We start from the raw sequence: 18766 nt of genomic DNA on the forward strand, positions 1-18766 counted from the left end.
GTGAGCAGGCGGCAGCTCCAGGGGCGAACGCCTTACTCAGAAGTCTGCACATTTAATCTAGTTAAGGCAGAGGATGCAAGAACAAAGAACTGGGCAGGTCTTAGGAGGACCCACGTGAGTACTGCATGTAGAGTGCCTGGCATAGCACCTGGCCTACAGTAGGCGCTCAGTGCTTGCAAGTCCCAACTCTAAAGGTCAACCTGGTGGTTTGTATGCTTCTCTGCTTCCATACTCAGCAGCAGGAGATGGCTGGCGGTGGATAATTGCAGCAGAATTCTCTGACCTTCTAGTTTGAATTCTGCATCTGCCTGGAAGAGGGAACCTAATAGAAATGCCTTCCCAACACACTCATACCACAGTTACCCCAGTTAGAATATAAAGTAAACCTACCTCCCCACTTCCCCATTCCCTGTCCTACCTACACCCCACCCCCATGAAGAAGGACACAAAGTCAGGAATTGATGCTGCATCTTTTTTTTTTTTAACTTTTGCCTTCTTAAAGCATATGCTGAGCGGATGGATGAAGCAATTTGGCAATTAAAAAGGCCCAGCGGCTTGGGCAGCGGCAGGAGAAGGCCAGGCAAGGGGAGGGAACCCCCTTTCCCCGGCTGGGGGACAGCAAAGCCCGCACTAACTTTATGAAATATAAAACAAGGGAGGGGGGAAGGTAGGAGGGAGATTTGTAAAATACAATATCTTAGGGGATTGGCAATAATAAAAAATAAGGTTCATTATTTACAAACAATTTCTGTTCTTGGTCACTGTACAGTGGGGGTGAGGGGGTGCATCTGCGTGTGTCAGCATGTTGACGTGTGTGTTTGTGGGGGTGTGAGGGCAGGGGTCGGGGGGGAAGGGGTCTGTTGGTCAGTATGAGAAGGGGGTGTGGCCCAGTGAGTGGTTTATCTGATACGGACGGATGGTTGTGGGAGGGAGGTTGAGATCAGAGTGGTTGGCCCAAGGGAACAGTCCAAATGTGGGGGGAGACGAGGGTCCCAGTGAGGGTCTGGGGCAAAGGAGGGCTGGGAGAAGTGGAACCCTTTCTCCTGGGATGGAACCCCAGGGGGGAGGGGTACAAGCCGGATCCAGGTTAGTGAGCAAGACAATCCCTCTTCAGGGGTGCCAGGGGGTACGTCCTGTGTCCTGGGTCTTGGCACGGCCTAGGAGAGCTTGATGGTGGTGTTTGGGCCCAGATCCCTGGAGAGAGAAGAGAAATTAGAGGTGACTCTGTCCAGTGAGAACCTTCTCACCACTCTGCATGCTGGCTCTGGACATGGGAGGGATGAGGCCTTGGGAAGGTGTGGCTGACATGGGCGCGAGGGGTGGGCAAAGGGCAGGCGGGGCCTGGGATCCCAGGAAGGGAAGGGGCCACCCACCCACCTCTCGTGGAACCACTCTTTGGGGTGGGAAAAGTCGGGGCTGGTGCTGTTTCCACCAATGTCTTTTGGCCAGGCTTCACTCAGGTACTTTGTGGTCTCGTGGGTGCTGTCCAGGTGGTCATGCTGCAGGTGGTCCTGGGGTCGCTGCTCCGCTGGCCCCCCGGGCTTAATTTCCCAGCCGTCCGGGGGCTCCACAGGTAGCAGGGTTCTGCGGCCATCCTCCCAAGACCCTGTCCCCTCATCGTAGAACAGGAGGCTTCGAGAGGGCACTGCAGAGGGAGGTAGGGGTGAGTGTGGGAGGTGCCAACTCCCTCCCACCCCAGCCACATTCATGGCCTAGTAGTGCTGGACATGGGCCCTGGAATCTTGAAGGTCTGGATTTGAATTCTAGCTCTAACAAGACCAAGCTGTGGGATCTCAGGTGAGTCAAGCCTTTGCTTTAACTTTCATGAACCTCAGTTTTTTCACCTACAAAATAGGGATACTAGGACCAACTTCACGTAGATGTGAGGTTTAAGCGAGATAATATTGAAACTGGTTTAGGAAGCACCCAGGGAAAGTTGCTCTTTCTAAGCAGAGGGTACTGGGCCAGGTCATCTGAGAACTGGGTTTGAAACCTACTTCTAACACTTAATTTCCTCGAGGTCTTGACTAAATCTCTTCCCCATTCTAGGCCCTAGAGTGCCCTTCCGGAAAAGGAAGGGAAAGAAAACACATTTATTGGAGATCTACTATTTGCCAGGAATTGTGCAAAGCCCTTTGGCCTAAATCGAAATCAACATCTCATAGAAACTCAGGAGCCAGAAATGTTCAGCCCTGTTTCACAGAACAGGCCATAGAGGTCCCAGGTTGTCAGGCGTGTTGTCCCATGCTAGTTCAAGCTGACACTCAGAGGCACACCCGCCAGGACCCACCACCACCCTTCTGGCTCTCACAGCCCTGGCCTATGCGAAGGACATCCCCTGAATCGTGCCACGCACCAGCTCGGTAGGCCAGCCTGCTCCAAAAGCATTTCCTACCCCATCAGCCCAGACCCTGGGCCTGTAACCACTGCGTCCACTGGAGGGCTCATTCCTCTGCGGCCTCCTCTGACTCTGGGTTCCTCCATCTACACTGCCACACCCCCCCCCCCCCCAACTTCTATTCCTTCTCTGCTCAGGCGTCCTCTACCACCAAATACACAGGGCCCCTCTGGCCTTGGAAAAGCAACAGGTGGTTCTCAAGACCTTGCCTCTCCTTAGTAACTGCCCTGTTTTTTTCTTCTCAGGCCCAGGCCACACATGTCCAGGGAGTGATTCTCACTGCCTGCCTCTACTTCCTCTTTCCCCTTCCTGGCCAGCCGCTTCCTCCCCTCAAGGTCTCGCAGGCCTGGCTTATCCTCCCTGCCAGATCTTTCTTTCCGGAAACTCACTCTCCCACCTCCCAGCTCGCTGGCTGCCCATCTGGCTCCTCCCCCCTCTTCCCCTCCATGATGACTCGCCCTTGGTCAACCTGCCTCTGGAGATCCACACTCCTCTTGCTGTGCCCTAGACTAGTTCTCCTCTTGCCACTCACGTGTAGCATCTGTGTTGACAGCGTTCATAGCTGTGTAATTTAATTCTTGCAACAACCAAGCTCAGTAAGTGTGGAACTGTAACTCCCACTTCCGGATGGAGAAATGAAAGCTCAGTGAGCTTAAGGCACAGGCCCAGGCTCATGCAGGTGGCAAGTGGCAGAGGCAGGTATGACGGACTCGGAAGCTCCACGCTCTTAACCACTGTCCCTCACAGTGGGAGGTAAGTGTCTGAGCGCACACACCATTACCCTTCGCTGTCCATGGGAGGCATCACCAATGGACCCTGGCACTCCTTCCTGTCGATCCTGAGTGGGACCTTGGAGTCCTTCCTAACACAGGACTGCAGGCAGCCACCACCCTCTTTTTGGAAAGGATCCTTGAGCTGAAACTCATTTGCTATCCCAGTTGTGAAATACAGATGGTGCTTAGCAGAGGCTGCGTAACTGGGACCATAATACATGGGGGCTGAGGTGGGAACGTTCCTATTATCCCCTAGGTTGACCCCATGGCCACTTCTGGGTGGCCTGGGAATCAGGGGGTCTGCATTGTAGTCTCAATGGCACCACTAACATTGAACAAAACACAGACCCTTTCTGAACCTCAGTTTCCCCATCTGCAGAACGACTAGGTGGAATGAGATGATGCCACCCCAAAACATGGCTCCTCCCTTGCCCGGAAGTTGGGGCTGGGGGAGGGCAGCCTGGCTCAGGGCACTCACTCTGACTGGCTGTGTAGACACTGTCAGTAGCCAGGGGGTCTTCCTTCACAGTCTGGGAGCCAGAGGAGAACTCAGGGAGGCAGGGCACAAGGGAGCCCAGCACCAGCACGAAGCACAAGGCTGCCACCTGGCCGCAGAGAGACGGTGGTGGTCAGATCGGGGTAGGGAGGGGCCGCAACCCTGGCCTCTCCCAAGCCTCCTCCCCCAAAACTAATTGGTGCAAAAGGCTCAGTGTTTTTTCTAAGAAAGCAGCTCCCAGAGCCAACCACCCAGGAGATACGGGGTATCCCACCCTCTTTGGAGTAGGTGGAGGAGGGGGCTCAGGCCATCTCAGCCCATTGTAGGGGGGCTACCACAGGCAGTGCTGGGGAAAAGAGAGAAGTGGCCAATGTGGTTGTCACCTACCAGGTGAAGGAATCAGGTAGAGAAGAATCAGGGGTGGGTGAAGGTGGGGACTAGGACTGGGACAAGGGAGGGGGAAGCAGCATCTCACCGCTTCTCAGCAGGAGGAGCTAAGAGTCACAAGGCCAAAACAAACGCCTGCCCGCACGTGGCTCTGCCACCGGGCAGCACAGACCTCAGAGGGCCTGGGGAGGGTATAGACTGGACATTCCCAGAACTGGGCGGCAGAGGGACCAGCAGAGGCCCGAGCCACACCCTGGGTACGCTTTTGTTTTTTGAGATTTGCACAGCCTTCTCGCCACCCTTCACTTCAGAAAGAACCAAACTCGTACTTCCCTGTGTCTCCCCAAGCCCTTCACTCCACAGGGTGTGGAAGCTGCCTCCTTAAGGGACTTGCCCTGTCAGCCCCTAGCTCGGTGCACATGAGTTGCTACGCAGTCACACTCTGTTAGAATGGGCCAGGAAAGGCCATGTTCTAGGAGGTTCCATGGGTCTGGTGACAGAGGCTGAAGTCTGCTGGAGCCAGGCCACTAGGCACTAGGATGGTGTATTGTCCACAGTGGTGCAGTGCCCGGTGATGTTGCCCACAATGTTGCCGGTCCCTCAAAGGTCTGCTCGCCCCCCTGGAAAGCCAGCCTGGGGGAGCCTTGTCCTCCCGTAGCCTTCTACATGTAGGAGCAGCACCTACCATGAGGCAGGTTCCAGTCTGGGTGGCGGCCATCTTGTAAGGTCTGGAGATCTTGTTGGTGACCAGAGTCTGGAGCTTCTGCAGCTGCTGGAGCAGGGTCCTGAGGAGGGCACAGCAGTCACCTGGGGAGTTCTGGCCCAGCAGGCGTCTCTGCCTCCTGGGGCTCTCTGGGGAGCACTTGGGCTGGCTCAGACTGAGCTTCCACCCTAGGTGCCCATTTCAATCAAGACAGCAAAGGTCCCCTCCCGCTTGGCTCCTCTGTGATCTCGCTCGGGAACCTGGGGCCTGTCTCATGGTGGATAGCTGGGTCACCTTATGGGAACTCAGGGGTGCCCTGTGATGCTCCTGGCCAAAGCGGGGGTTGGAAGAAGGCCCGGCCCACGGGATGAAGTCACCTTTTTTTCCCCCTACATCAGCCACAGCTAAATTGACCTTCCTCCTTGGTGTCCCACGACACGGTGAGCTGAGAAGGACATGTCTGGCAGCTGTCTGCTACCTAGTGAGTGTCTAGTAAATGGTAGCTACCATTTTTCTTAATGCTGTTTTGCATTTATCACAGCTCCTGTAACACTTTGTTTATTCATGAGTTTCCATGTCAGTCTCCTCAGCTAACTGTGGGCTCCCGTGGAATCCTTGGGGAACAACAGAAGGTGTTCAGTCCCTGCTTGGTGAACAAACGTTTAATCATCTGATTTCCTCCACCCAGACTGGCATAGGGGATTGCAGTTCCCAAAATGTACAGCAGGTGGCGAAATAGCTCCAAGGGCCTAGCCTGACTTGGGGCCAGACAGGAGCCTGGGCCAGAGGTAGAGGGGTGAGGGGGTAAGTGTTCCCCGCCCCCCTTCCCTGAGTTGGGGGACATTCTCCAGGTCAATCATGGGAGTAGCTGGATCCCACTGGAGAAGCTGGAGGAGAAGGAAGGAAAGAAGGAAAAAGCCTTTGTGGAGTACTTGCTACATACCAGCTATTTTGTATTTTAATTAATCCCAGCAAATAATCAATCATTAAAGACCTACTGTGGGCTCATGGCTGGGCAATATCAAGAATTCATAGTAATAACAATAAAAAAAGAAAAAAGAAAAACTAACATGAATTGACTGTTCTTAAACGCCCAGCACAGTGCTGGGCCCTTCAGTTGCTCTGTGTCAGGGAATCTTCATACGAATCCCATGAGATGGTGTTCCTATCGGCTCCAGTCACACAGAGTTGGGCCCAATCACTAGAACAGTGGAGTGGGATACGAATCCAGAGCCGTAACTCTATGTAGCTACTTTATGCTTGGCACTATGTTTGCACCAAGGTTTCTCAAACTCAACTGTGTATGTGATCCTCCAGTGGGAGAATCTTGTTGCGATGCAGGTTCTGATCCAGTAAATCTGGGGAGAGTCCCGAGGTTCTGCATTCCTTACAAGCTCCCAGGAGGCCCTGATGCTATTTGTCCAAGGAGCTCGCTTTGAGGGGCAGGCATGTACACCAGCGGCTCTGACTCTAAGGTTGCACCAGAATGACCTGGAACGCTGACAAACACGCAGACTCCTGAGCCCTCTCCCTGGTCCCCTTGCTCAGTAGCCCTGGAGTGAGGTCTGAAAACTAAGCATTTCTAACAAGTTCACAGGGGAGGCTGCTGCTGCTGTCTGAGGACCATACTTTGAAAACCACTGCTCTGTACCTTCTGATTTAAAGCTTCTCACCAGCCCTGTCAGGTGTGTAGAGCGATGTGTGGGTGAAGAAGGATGGGGAGTTGGGAGTCCCCGGGCTGCAGGGGTCCTGTTTCTGGGGTTCATCCTGGCCTCAGTTACCTCACCTCTCTCTTGCCCCCCAGAGCCAGGCACTGGCTGTGGAAGGAAGGCGGGGGAAAGGGGCAGAGCGGGATGCAGGTGGCAACACCCACCTGTTGGCATTCTCCAGGGTCTCCACCTTCTTCCACAGTTCGTTGTTCTCTGATGTAAATGTCTCCACCCTGCGGGGCCAAGCCAGCACAGGCTCAGGGGTAGCTCCAGAGGCTCCAGAGGTACTGCTGCCTCCTCAGTCCTGCCCACCAGCGTCCTCCCCCCCCCCCCCGTGCCCTCTGCCCCTGGAGCCTTGTGAGGGAGGGTGGGGAGAGCAGGGCAGGCTGGGGAGTAGGGCCCAGGCCTCCCACCCCACTCAGGACGCATACTTCTTTTCTAGACACTCCACGTATTCCTTCTTCTTACGACGACTCTCCTGGGCCGAGATCTAGAGGGAGAAGCCCCGAAAACAGGGGTTACTATGGCCACAAATCCAATTCCTGGGGCCCCTCCAATATCAGGGCTGGCGTTGCCAGGGGATCAGAGGCCCCACCCACCAAGGAACCCTGGGCCAGGATCCCGCTCTTGCTTTACCTTGTTCTTGATTTTCCTCCGGACCCTCTTCAAGGCCTTCTCCTCAGCCTTGGTGAGGGGCAGTTTCGTGGGGATGGGGTAGCCCTCAGCGATCAGGGTGCGCTTCTCCTCCTCCGTCAGGAGCAGTGGCCCTGAAGTCCCCTGTAACTTCTGTGGGAAGTAGGACATCATGGTTGGGAAACAGCCCAGGGTTCAAATTCAAGCTCTGCTACTTATTCTGTGTGTGACCTGGACAAAGCTCTCAACTCTCTGAGCCTCAGTTTCTCCATCGAAAAAGGAGTAGATTTGAAGTCCATTCAATCATATGAATCAAGTGCTGAGGATAGTGCTGGGAGCCCAGCATATTAAACACTCGGTACATTGCTGGGGGGCTCCCTAGATCCCACCCTGAAATTCAGAGCCTCAGAAACCCACTGTCCAGGGCCCCCTAAATGGTACCACCCTCATGTCCTAACGGTCTCGGCTTGGAAGGCTCCACACCCAGCCCAGGATTTGGGGCCTAGCTCCAGTTTCCTGGGCACTCTGTATCTCCTGAGCACTGCTGCCCAAACAGTGCTCCTTGGAGGCAGCTCAGGCCACGCCCCTGGAGATCAGCAATGTCAAGTTCCGGTCCTGGTTCTGCAGCCGTGTGAGTCGGCGGGCCTACCGAACCCCTCTCCTATTTCCGGTTCACCACAGGCAGGACGAGAAGACTCGACTCCCATCTGTGAGGCGGGCACCCCCCTGAATTGTGCTGGGGGTGGGATCAGGCTGGGGCTCCCCCTCCCCTGGCCCTTCCCCACTGGTTGTGTGCCAGAATGGGTGTGTTCATTGCCCCAGCCCACCCCCAGCTGCTTACATGAGGGGCTGTGAGGAGGGGAGAAGTGGAGATGGCCATGGAGGAGCGGGCCATGGGCCGGACAGGGCTGGAGGGGGGCAGAGAGTGGGGACTCTGGGAGCCGTCGCTGTCGCTTCCATGGCTGCTGGGGGGCGTTGGAGGCATCTGCACCAGGTCCTCTGAGGGGGAGTAGGGGAAGCTGGGTTAGCAGGGTGGCACTCCAGTTCTGCTGGGACCTCAGAGTTCAGCAGAGCCGGGGCCTACGCCAGCCCCCACGTTGTGGTCAAGACTGCTGCGGCCTCAGCCAGCTGTAGCGTCAGAAGCCCTTCTGTGGTGTCAGAAAGATGGAGCTGACATCCCAGAAATTGATTCCTGGGTGCCACCTCATCTCTGACACCAAGCCTGGCCTCTTTAAGTCCGGTCCTTCACGCGGGTGGACATTCCGGAGCAGGGATTCTTGCAGGCCCTCCCCCACCCCTGACTTCACAGGGTCCAGAGGCTTTGAACCTCCAGCTTGGCAACCCCAGGGGCAGCAGCTTCTGTCCCTTCCTCCCTCCACCCCAAAATATCAGGGTTTCCATTTCCAACTTCAAGGTGACAAGACAGGCATTGGGCTTCTAGCAGACTAGCCAGGAGCGCTGCTCTTCCATCCTTCCCCTCCGTGCTGCCCTCTGTGGCCAGCACCAGGAAGACTGCCACTCTGCAGGTGGTCCGGAGGAAGCCTGGGCCAGGGGAGCCAGCAGACCACTGAGGGAGGGCCCCAGGGCAGCACAGAATCCCCGGGTGAATGGATAGATGGATAAGTGAATGAATGGCAATGGAGTGGACTTTAGTTAATGAATGATGGGGATTTGAAAAGTGGGCAAGAGGTGTGTGTGTGTGTGTTTTGTGTGACAGAGACAGAGAGAAGGACAGCTAGGGACAGACAGACAGGAAGGGAGAGAGATGAGAAGCATCAATTTTTCGTTGCATCACCTTAGTTGTTCATTGATTGCTTTCTCATATGTGCCTTGACAGGGGTGGGGTGGGGGCTACAGTAGAGCAAGTGACCCCTTGCTCAAGCCAGCGACCTTGGGCTCTGGGCTCAAGTTGGCGAGCCTTGCTCAAACCCAATGAGCCCGTGCTCAAGCTGGTGAGCTTGGGGTTTCAAACCTGGGTCCTCCGCGTCTCAGTCCGACGCTCTATCCACTGCACCACCACCTGGTCAGGTACAGGTGAGAAGGTTTTGATAGTAGTGATGACAGTCAGAGATTGGGTAAGAAGGGGACTGGAGGGACGGAGTGTGGGTGAGGCAGGGAGAAGAGGATGTTCTGGGGACAGGTGAGTTGTCAAGGTAGTAGGGATGCTGTCTTCCCAAGACTGGAGAGGAAGCGTCCCTCCCTGCGCACACTACCTGGTGTCACTTTGAGGAACTGGTTCACCTCCTGGGGCTCGGCTTTGATCACTGGCAGCTGAGTCATCTCTCCTGGGGCCTGAGGAAGAGACAGGTCCAGCTTCATCCGCTGCGCCTGGGACTGTCCCCACCATGCCACCCACCCCTTCTCCCTCCCTGAGGCTGGTGGCCGGTCCGGTCCTGCACAGCTGGGGAGGTGACTAAGCTTAGAGTTCTGAGCACAGCCCTGAGGGAGCAGAGGCACATTCCCATGCTTGGAGAAGCCATGTCAGACCTAAGAGAAGAGGGTGGTATAGTTCAGGCCTTAAGCTCAGAGAAGGAGGGCTTCTTGTGGCTTCTGAGGCCAGTGCCATCTTCTTGGTAGAGACTGACCCTGCGCTGACTGTGAAGGCCGCGTAGGCCTTGCTATGTGGGTTGCCATGAGAACGAGAGGTAATGTCTGGCACATTGTAGCTGTTCAATGAATGGTGGCAACAGCACGGATGAAGAAAGCATTAACTGGCTCTTGGCTGAGAAAGCTCTCTGAGCAGCTGAAGTTTGAAATGAGCCCTGAGGGATATGTAGGAGTATTGCAGATCAAGGGTAGGCAGGCAGTGAGGGAGAGGAAAAGCATTCCAAGTGGAAGGAAAAGCATCTGCAAAGGCACAGAGGCCATACAGAGTATGGCTGCAAGTATTCAGGGTGTCAGAATGTAGGGCTGTGTGTTGGGGTAGAGGGGTGGGAAACCACAGCAGAACATCAGGGTGCAATGAGGGGGGAGTGGAATTCAGACAGAGACGTAGGAGGCAGCAAGGAGCCCCTAGTGGGCTTTAAGCAAGGGACTGACAGAATTTGATTTACACTTTAAGCAAACATGCCTTCCTATTTCTTTATATTCCAAGTTGCTGTTCTAGGAAGAATTTCAGGAACATGCGTGGCTTCCCACACGTGACTGCCACATGTAGGAAGCGCTGTGCTCTTTGAGGAAGGCACTGTGCCCAGCACTGGATTTCAGGACCATCTCTCCCCTCAGGGCTGGCGACCAGCAGAGAGAGGTCATGACACAGGCTAGGACCTGAAATCCCAGATTTAGGCGGATCAGTAAGAATCACAGAGGTTCGAGTTGGCAGGGACCTGGGAGGTTCCCTGGTTTATATCCCCCAGCTCAGCTCTCAAGGGACATGAGGGGACTGTGATGCAGAAGGGTGATGGCACTTATATGGGTCACAAGGCTCACGACTGACCAACCACACCAATTCTTGGTTCCTGTGCCACCCCTAGGGTGCCGTGGCCTCACTGGAGTGAAGGTGCGGGCTTTGGGGTCTGGCGGCTGACTTTGGGGTATAGTTCCACTGTTTCTGTGTGATTTGGGGCAAGTTGCTTAACTCCTTGAGCCTCAGTCTCCTTCTCTGAGGCACGTGCCCAGCCTCTAAGCCCCTGGCTGCTGCTGCCCTGCTTTCTCTTCCTTCTTTGGCATGGCCCGAGGCAGCGCCAAGCCCGTCTGGCACGTGGTCACAAAAGATCCACCATATTTGCAGCCAACCGTTGATCCTTGGGGACAGTGGAGGGTTAGGGAGGGGTGAGGAGGGGCTGACTGGTCTGTGGCCACACTTTGAGCAGGTGAGCTGTGTGGCCAGCAGGGGGCAGGGCCGGCCCAGTCCAGACTAGGGATTTCAGATGACCCTTGCACTGTAGTCGCAGGGACAGAAGCTCCTTAGAGGTAGCACACGCTCCCATTTTATAGAGAAGGAGGCAATGCCATGTGTCCAGAGCACAGATGAGAGCCAAGCTGGGACCCAAGCTCTGGGCCTCGCATTCTCAGAAGCGTCTTCAGACATTAGCCCAGATCTACAGCCGAATGCTGTTATATTTATCTCATGTGGGGGTGAGGGGGCATGAGGGGATGGGTTAAAGATATTAATCTCATGAATGTAAACCACCAAAACTTAGCACATATTCTGTATTTCTATTTTTGTCTTTCTTCTTCTTCTTATTTTTTTTAAAGTTGACACTTCAAGAAAATTAAGGGGCCTGGGCTGTCTTCACCTCTGGGACTCTGGACGTGGCCCCTGATGCCCAGTCCTGTCTGGTCCCTGTCAGCCTTTTCCACACAGAGGGAGGGCCCCAGCTTACTGTGAGGGTTCTGTGGTATGATGCCGGGGAGGCCCAAGGGGGAGGCAGAGGCCCAGTCTGAGAGTTCCGACCCCCCAGTCCCGAGGGTCACATTGTTCCCTGTTCATAGAGCCCCAGCGTGCACGGGGCTTTGGATGCTTCTTCTCACAGAGATCCACCACCTCTCCCCCCTCCTTCAACCCCTACAAAACAGTCCCCGGGCTCACCTGGTGGGGGACCGGCAGCCTGGACAGGGGGCTGAGGCCCAGCAGCGGGGTAGTGGCCATGGCGGCAGCGGCGGCAGCCATGGCTGAGGAGGCGGCCAGAGGGTCCACAGGCAGCTCCGGGCTCTGCTCCTGCTTCACCATGATGGAGCAGAGTTTGTGTCCCAGCACCCAGGCTCCGTGTTCCATATCTGGAGGAAGAGGCAGGACCCAGGCTCAGGGGATTCCCGGAGCACAGGGCTGGGACCCCCTTCTTCCCCTGGTAGCCAGAGGACGTGGGGGCATCTTCTTCATTCAGCAGCTTATAGACTGGACACAGACCTGGACCCCTGTGGACTGGCTGTGTGACCTTAGGTAAGTTGTTTAACCTCTCTGAGCCTTAGCTTTCTCATCTGTAAAGTGCCTGTTAAGAAGTAAATGTTCAACAGAATAAGTGCTGGCGAGGATGTGGAGAAAAGGGAACCCTCCTGCATTGCTGGTGGGAATGCAGACTGGTGCAGCCTCTGTGGAAAACAGTATGGAGATTCCTCAAAAAATTGAAAATCGAACTGCCTTTTGACCCAGCCATCCCACTTTTAGAAATATACCCCAAGGACACCATAGAACGGTTCCAGAAGGAGAAATGCACCCCCATGTTTATAGCAGCATTGTTCACAATAGCGAAGATCTGGAAACAGCCCAAGTGTCCGTCAGAGGACGAGTGGATTAAAAAGCTTTGGTACATATATACTATGGAATACTACTCAGCCGTAAGAAATGATGACATCGGATCATTTACAATAACATGGATGGACCTTGATAACATTATACGGAGTGAAATAAGTAAATCAGAAAAAAACTAAGAACTATATGAACCAATGCATAGATGGGACATAAAAATGAGACTCAGAGACATGGACAAGAATGTGATGGTAACAGGGAGTGGGGTGGAGGGGTGGGGAAGGGGCGAGGAAGGAGAGGGAGGGATTAGGGGGAGGGTAGGGGCACAAAGAAAACCAGATAGAAGGTGACGGAAGACGATTTGACTTTGAGTGAGGGGTATGCAGCATAATCAAATGTCAAAATAATCTGGAGGTGTTTTCTCGGAACATATGTACCCTGATTTATCAATGTCACTGCATTAAAATTAATAAAAATAAGATTAAAAAAAAAGAAGTAAATGTTCAATAGACAGTAGTTGTTGTTAGTATCATTATTGTTATTCTGTAACATTTGCTGAGCACCCGGCTGGTGCTGGGCATCCAGTGTAGAGCGTCGTGGTGTAGTTGGGATGGAAAGGAAAGGGAAGACAGGAAGGTCCGAGAGGCCAGCAGGGATGGCATGGCTGGGCTCGGAGCTGTGACTCTGTCCTACAGGTAATGAGGTGGCATTGAAGAGCTTTAAGTAGGCTCAGATTTGTAATGTTAAAAAGATTACTCTGCCTCTGTGTGGAGACTGGTCTGGGGCAGGCACGAGAGAGGCAGGGAGGCTGCAGGAGTCTGTTGAAATCGTCCAGCGAGAGAGGACAAGTCCTAAGCAAAGGCCTTGGTGGTGGGGATGGAGAGGATGGAATGGGCTGGAGACAAATTTAGAAGGAAGAATTCACTGGATCTGATGACTGGGGTGATGAGGGGTGATGCGCAGGTTTTTCAGGCAGTATCTACCTCCTGCCTGTCTAGTGGGCCCCCTGGCCTCACCTGGGCCACAGGGCTGGCAGACATCACCCCCTTTCCTGCTGGGTCCTCCACCCCAGCCCATGGTGGCCCCGGCATCTGGAAGCCAGAGAAGCACTGGTACGCCAGGGGCCTGGGGAGCCAGCTTGCCAGGGACGGGCTGTAGGGGACTCTGGGCTTTGGGACCCACTGTGGGTGGGGAGAGGGGTCAACAGCTGCCTGCTCCCACCTCAGAGGCTGGGCCCCACCCTGCTGGGAGCCTGAGTGCTTCATCGCTGGGCCACAGGCTGCCCCTGGGCTCCAGGAACACCCACAATCTTCCCAAATTACAGGGCCAGCCCGCTGGCCTCCGGGAAGCTGCCCCCTGCAAAGGGCCCACAAACAAATTACTCTAAAAATAGATTGGGGGTGTCCAAGGAATTGCTGGGCTGGATAAGCGGGGGTGGCTGGAGAACCTGCCGGGGGAGGGAGCCCATCCATCCCACACCCTGCCCTTCCCTGGGCTGCACTGGAGGCCTCACTGAGTTCTCGGTGAGGCCAGGACATGAGGGGGAACTGAGACCTCAGCAACCACGAGCCCTGGAGTCACTGAAAACCCCAAGAGGTGTCTCTGCCCTTGAGGTATGGCTCAGGATGGGGGACAAAGGCCTGTCTCTGCCCCAGGGGAATCTCTGAGGCCCTCAGAGGCAGCTCACACTTTGTGCCCTGAGCACAGCTCTAAACCTCGACACATATGAACTCATTTATCCCTCCCCCAAATCCTATGGGGCAGGCACCATTCTTTTCTCCATTTATTAGATGAGAATATTAAGAAAATCACTCAAGACCATTTTCCTCTGAGGGCAAAGAGAAACAAGAGCTGCTACAGTATTAACAGGACTTTTATAGGTGCAATGAAAATAGCCACTAATTATTGATATATATTAATTGTTGGGTGCCGAGCTGGGTACTTTATGTTTATATGTTTTTAACCCTGTCCAGGGTTCTCAAGCCACATATTATCTTCATTTTGTAATTGAGGAAACAGAAGCCCAGCAAGGTTAAGAAACTTGCGGGAGATCACACAGCAGCCAGTGGAAGCATCAGGGTGCACAACAAAGCCTGTTCGGTTCCAAACCCAGGACTCCTTGCTGCCCCCTTGAGGCCGGCAGATGAGGTGGCAAGCGTGTGAGCTTTCCAATCAGGGGGCTTGTTTGCTTCCAAGTCCCTGCCTTGCATTTTACTCTGTGTGACCTTAACAATTCAGCTTTCCTGAAGTCTCACTTTTTTTTTTTTTATCAGCAAACGGGGACTGTGGTTAAAGTGATTCCCACCTCACCTATGAGTTGAGAGAAATAAATGGGATAATTAACACGAAAGCACTCTGTAAACTGGAGTGTGCTATAGAAATGGTTTTCTCTATTCCATGTCTAGATGAAGAAGCTGAGGCTCATAGAGACTAGGAGACGTGTCCATGATCACTCAGTCAAATGTGGCGGGGCCAAGATGGTCTGTTTGAGGACATGCCTGCAGGGACATTTCTAGGTGACATACAGCCTGGAGTTCTCCACTGTTGATTATCTGAGAGAAAGGAATCAAAGGGCCCTTTTGTTTAAAAGCAAGGCAGGTGGGGAGAGAGGGGAGCTTTAGAGAACCCGACCTTCAATAATAAAAGTAGGTGTAGGAGTCTCTCCCAGGTAGCATCTTAGAACACATCGCAGTGTGAGGGCAGGAAGGTTCTAGATAGCCTCATAACTCGTCCACACTTCCTGTTTAATCCCTCTTACGGTTTCCTCTAAGTCAATGGTTCTCAGCCCCAAGTGTGCTTCAGAATCGCCTGGAAGGCTGAGCCCTCCCCACAGGGTTTCTGATCCAGCAGGTCTAGACGGGACCTGAGAAGCTGCATTTCTAATAAGAACCCAGGCGATGCTGTTGGTCTAGGGGTCACCCTTTGCACACCACTGGCCACAGTCGGACACAGACTCTTTTGAGAAGTGCTCATATGGGTTTGATGTGGGGAAGAAGAAAAGGCAGGGGGCAGCCTCCCAGAGAGTTACCTGTGGGCAGCTCCTCCGGGAGCCCCTGGGGGTCTCCGCCTCCAGCGCCACCCTGCGGTCCCTCAGAAGCTTTCCTCTCTCCTGGGCCTCAGGGCCCATGCTGTGTCCGGGCCCTTCCAGCCCTTCTTACCTTGGGTGGTGTCCTCCATCTTGATGGGCACAAGGGGGCTCTGAGGCGCCGAGTCACCGCTCAGGGAGTAGCTGTGCTCGGCCTGGATGCCTGGGGTGGGCGCGTCCAGTTCCATATCCAGCAGAGGGCTCTTCTCATCCAGCACAGGGTCATCAAAGAAACTGCTGAACAGGTCGTTGGAGAAGTCCTCCATGTTCTCCGCAAAGTGGTCCAGGTGCTCAGGGAAATGCTAGGGAAGGAGGAGGTGGGGGACAGCTTAGCTTAGGGAGGGAGTACAGACACTGCTCTGGAGGTGCCTCTGGCCCTGACACTGTCCCTGCTGTCCCTGCAGCCTCCCTGTTACTCTTCCCACCCTCATTAATATCACCTCCGGCACCACCAACTTCCCTACTACCCACATCACCTGTACCACCTACTGTCATTTCTGTTATTGCCCGCACCACTGTCATCACGTGACCCCGACTGTCATGTCCAACTTCAATGTCATTATCCTCAAGGGTATGCTGTGGGTGGTGTGAGAGGATCCCGGGACCAGACAACAGGATGCAGGACTCCAGTTCTGCCTCCGTGACCTTGGTCAAATAACTTCAATTGCCTGAGTCTGTCTCTCAGTCCACCCTGCTTCCTTCATGGGAGGACTAAGTAAAAAAATAACTATACTGGCTCTGGCCAGGTAGTTCAGTTGGTTAGAGCGTTGTTCGATAGGCCGAGTTTGAGGGTTCGATCCCTGGTCAGGGCACATATAAGAACCAACCAATGAATGGATAAATAAGTGGAACAATAAATCAATGTCTTTCTCTCTCTCTCTCTCTTCCCTCTCCCCCTCACTATAAAAATCAATAATAATAAAAAAGAATAACTATGTCTTTGCAACAGCATAGATGGACCTAGAGGGTATTATACTAAGTGAAATAAGCCAATCAGAGAAAGACAAGTACCATATGATTTCACTTCTGTATGGAATCTAATAAACATAATAAATAAACAAAATAGAAACAACATAGACACAGAGAACAGACTACCAGCTGTCAGAAGGGAAGGGGGTCAGGAGAGCTGGGTGGGAAAGGGGAAGGGATTAAGCAGTACAAGTAGTTGCAGAATAGCCACAGAGATGTAGATTACAGCATAGGAAACATAGGCAATAACATCGAGAGAAACAGGTGTAGGGGCCAGGGGGGTACCTGAAGCAGCAGGGGGACCACTCTGTAAAGAACTTGGTATTTTTTTTTTGTATTTTTCTGAAGCTGGAAACGGGGAGAGACAGTCAGACAGACTCCCGCATGCACCCGACCGGGATCCACCCCGCACGCCCACCAGGGGCGACGCTCTGCCCACCAGAGGGCGATGCTCTGCCCCTCCGGGGCGACACTCTGCCGCGACCAGAGCCACTCTAGCGCCTGGGGCAGAGGCCAAGGAGCCATCCCCAGCGCCCGGGCCATCTTTGCTCCAATGTAGCCTTGGCTGCGGGAGGGGAAGAGAGAGACAGAGAGGAAGGAGGGGGGGCGGGGTTGGAGAAGCAAATGGGTGCTTCTCCTATGTGCCCTGGCCGGGAATCGAACCCGGGTCCCCCACACGCCAGGCCGACGCTCTACTGCTGAGCCAACCGGCCAGGGCCAAGAACTTGGTATTTTAACCACTTTGCTGTACATCTGGAACTAATACAGAATAATATTGAATATAAACTGTAATTGAAAAATCAATAAAAAAATAACTATATCTATAGCAGCAAGTATTAGGGACTTTTGTATTATCTTTTGCTGAGATGCAAGCATATGGGATTATCAAGACCTCCACTTTCCTCATTAGCACAGTCCTCACCTGTCCTCATGCCTCTAGTGTCTCCCTTTCCCAAGCTATTTTTTTATCCCAAGAAATTAGGCTCTGGAGCCATATGACGTGTATTCCAGTCCTGGCCTTAAGACTTCTAGCTATGACTCAGTGCCATTCAAACTGTAGATGTTGAGTCATTAACGGGTTGTGAAATCAATTTAGTAGGTCATGACCAGAATATAACAAAAAATAAAGCAGAACAAAACAGTAGAAAATGTCAGTATGCACAGCACACAGCAAAGTTAAATACCTCATGTCAATTTTGATCTCAGTTATGTGTGTGTATATGTTATTGGTAACATGTACAATATATTTCTTAGAAACAAAATAGTCTCAAAAAAGAAGAAGAAAGAGGAGGAGGAGGAAGAAGAAGAAGAAGGAGGAGGAGGAGGAAGAAGAAAAAGAAGAAGGAGGAGAAGAAACAAAATAGTCTAAAAAATATTAAAGAAGAAGAAGAAGGAGGAGGAGGAGGAGGAGAAGAAACAAAATAGTCTAGAAAATATTGGTCTCCGTGATCCTGGGATAGTTGATTAATCTCTCTATGTTTCATTTCCTCCTTTGTACAGCGGGGATGATAATAGTTCCTCTTCGCTAGGATTATTGTGATGATTAAACAAGTTAATACAATTGACCCTTGAACAACATGGTTTCTAACTGCATGTGTTCACTATATATGGATTTTTTAAGTTGTAAACAGAGGATGTAAACTTTTGGTATTGATAAGTATAGTACGGTACTATAAATGTATTTTCTCTTCCTTGTAATTTCATAATAACATTATTATAAGAATACAGTATACAATACAGATAAATGCAAAATATGTGTTAATTGACTGTTTATATTACTAGTCAAGCTTCTGGTTAACAGTAGGCTATTAGTAGTTAAGTTTTTGGAGAGTGAGAGTTATATGTGGATTTTCAACGGGGCGCCCTAACTCCTACATTGTTCAAAGGTCAACTATACATGTAAAGAACTTAAAACCGTCCCTGGCATGTAGTAATTACTCAGCAAAGGTTACCTTTTATTATTAATAATGCACCCAGTGGCTGGTACATAGTAGGCTTATATTTTCTCTCCTTTTTAAAAACTTTTTAAAATTTATTTATTTTAGAGAGGTGGGGTGGGAGGAGAGAGAAAGAGAGAGGAAGAGAGAGAGAGAGAGAGAGAGGGAGAGAGAGAAAAGAGCAAAGGGAGGCACAGGAAGCATCAACTCCCATATGTGCCTTGACCAGCCAAGCCCGGGGTTTTGAACAAGTGACCTCAGCGTTCCAGGTCGACACTTTATCCACTGCACCACCACAGGTCAGGCACATATTTATAATTTTTTAGAAAGAAAATACAATAAAAGAAAAAACAAATGTCTGACCTGTGGTGGCACAGTGGATAAAGCATCAACCTGGAATGCTGAGGCCACCGGTTTAAAGCCCTGGGCTTGCCCAGTCAAGGCACATATGACAAGCAATCAATGAACAACTAAAATAAAGCAGCTAT

General features: G+C 52.6%; 1 protein-coding gene across 2 annotated transcripts in view; it reads right to left on the reverse strand.

Annotated features, from left to right (window-relative positions):
* Positions 1-439: 439 nt before the first annotated feature.
* CREB3L1 (cAMP responsive element binding protein 3 like 1) overlaps positions 440-18766 on the reverse strand; it is a 36482-nt gene continuing 18155 nt past the window's right edge. Inside the window, exons 2-12 of one of the 2 annotated variants that reach the window (XM_066362524.1) lie at positions 15446-15674; positions 11631-11818; positions 9313-9391; positions 7941-8098; positions 7103-7252; positions 6898-6956; positions 6631-6699; positions 4740-4839; positions 3650-3776; positions 1465-1645; positions 440-1194 (exon numbers count right to left, since the gene is read on the reverse strand). In XM_066362524.1, the coding sequence (XP_066218621.1) occupies positions 1158-1194; positions 1465-1645; positions 3650-3776; positions 4740-4839; positions 6631-6699; positions 6898-6956; positions 7103-7252; positions 7941-8098; positions 9313-9391; positions 11631-11818; positions 15446-15674 (1377 nt within the window). In that variant the 3' untranslated portion in view covers positions 440-1157. Of the gene's footprint in view, positions 1195-1377; positions 1646-3649; positions 3777-4739; positions 4840-6630; positions 6700-6897; positions 6957-7102; positions 7253-7940; positions 8099-9312; positions 9392-11630; positions 11819-15445; positions 15675-18766 lie in introns of both variants that reach the window. The other variant, XM_066362515.1, reaches the window with a different exon arrangement.

The sequence above is a fragment of the Saccopteryx leptura genome, chromosome 1, assembly GCF_036850995.1.
Source record: "Saccopteryx leptura isolate mSacLep1 chromosome 1, mSacLep1_pri_phased_curated, whole genome shotgun sequence".
NCBI classification, from domain to species: domain Eukaryota; kingdom Metazoa; phylum Chordata; class Mammalia; order Chiroptera; family Emballonuridae; genus Saccopteryx; species Saccopteryx leptura.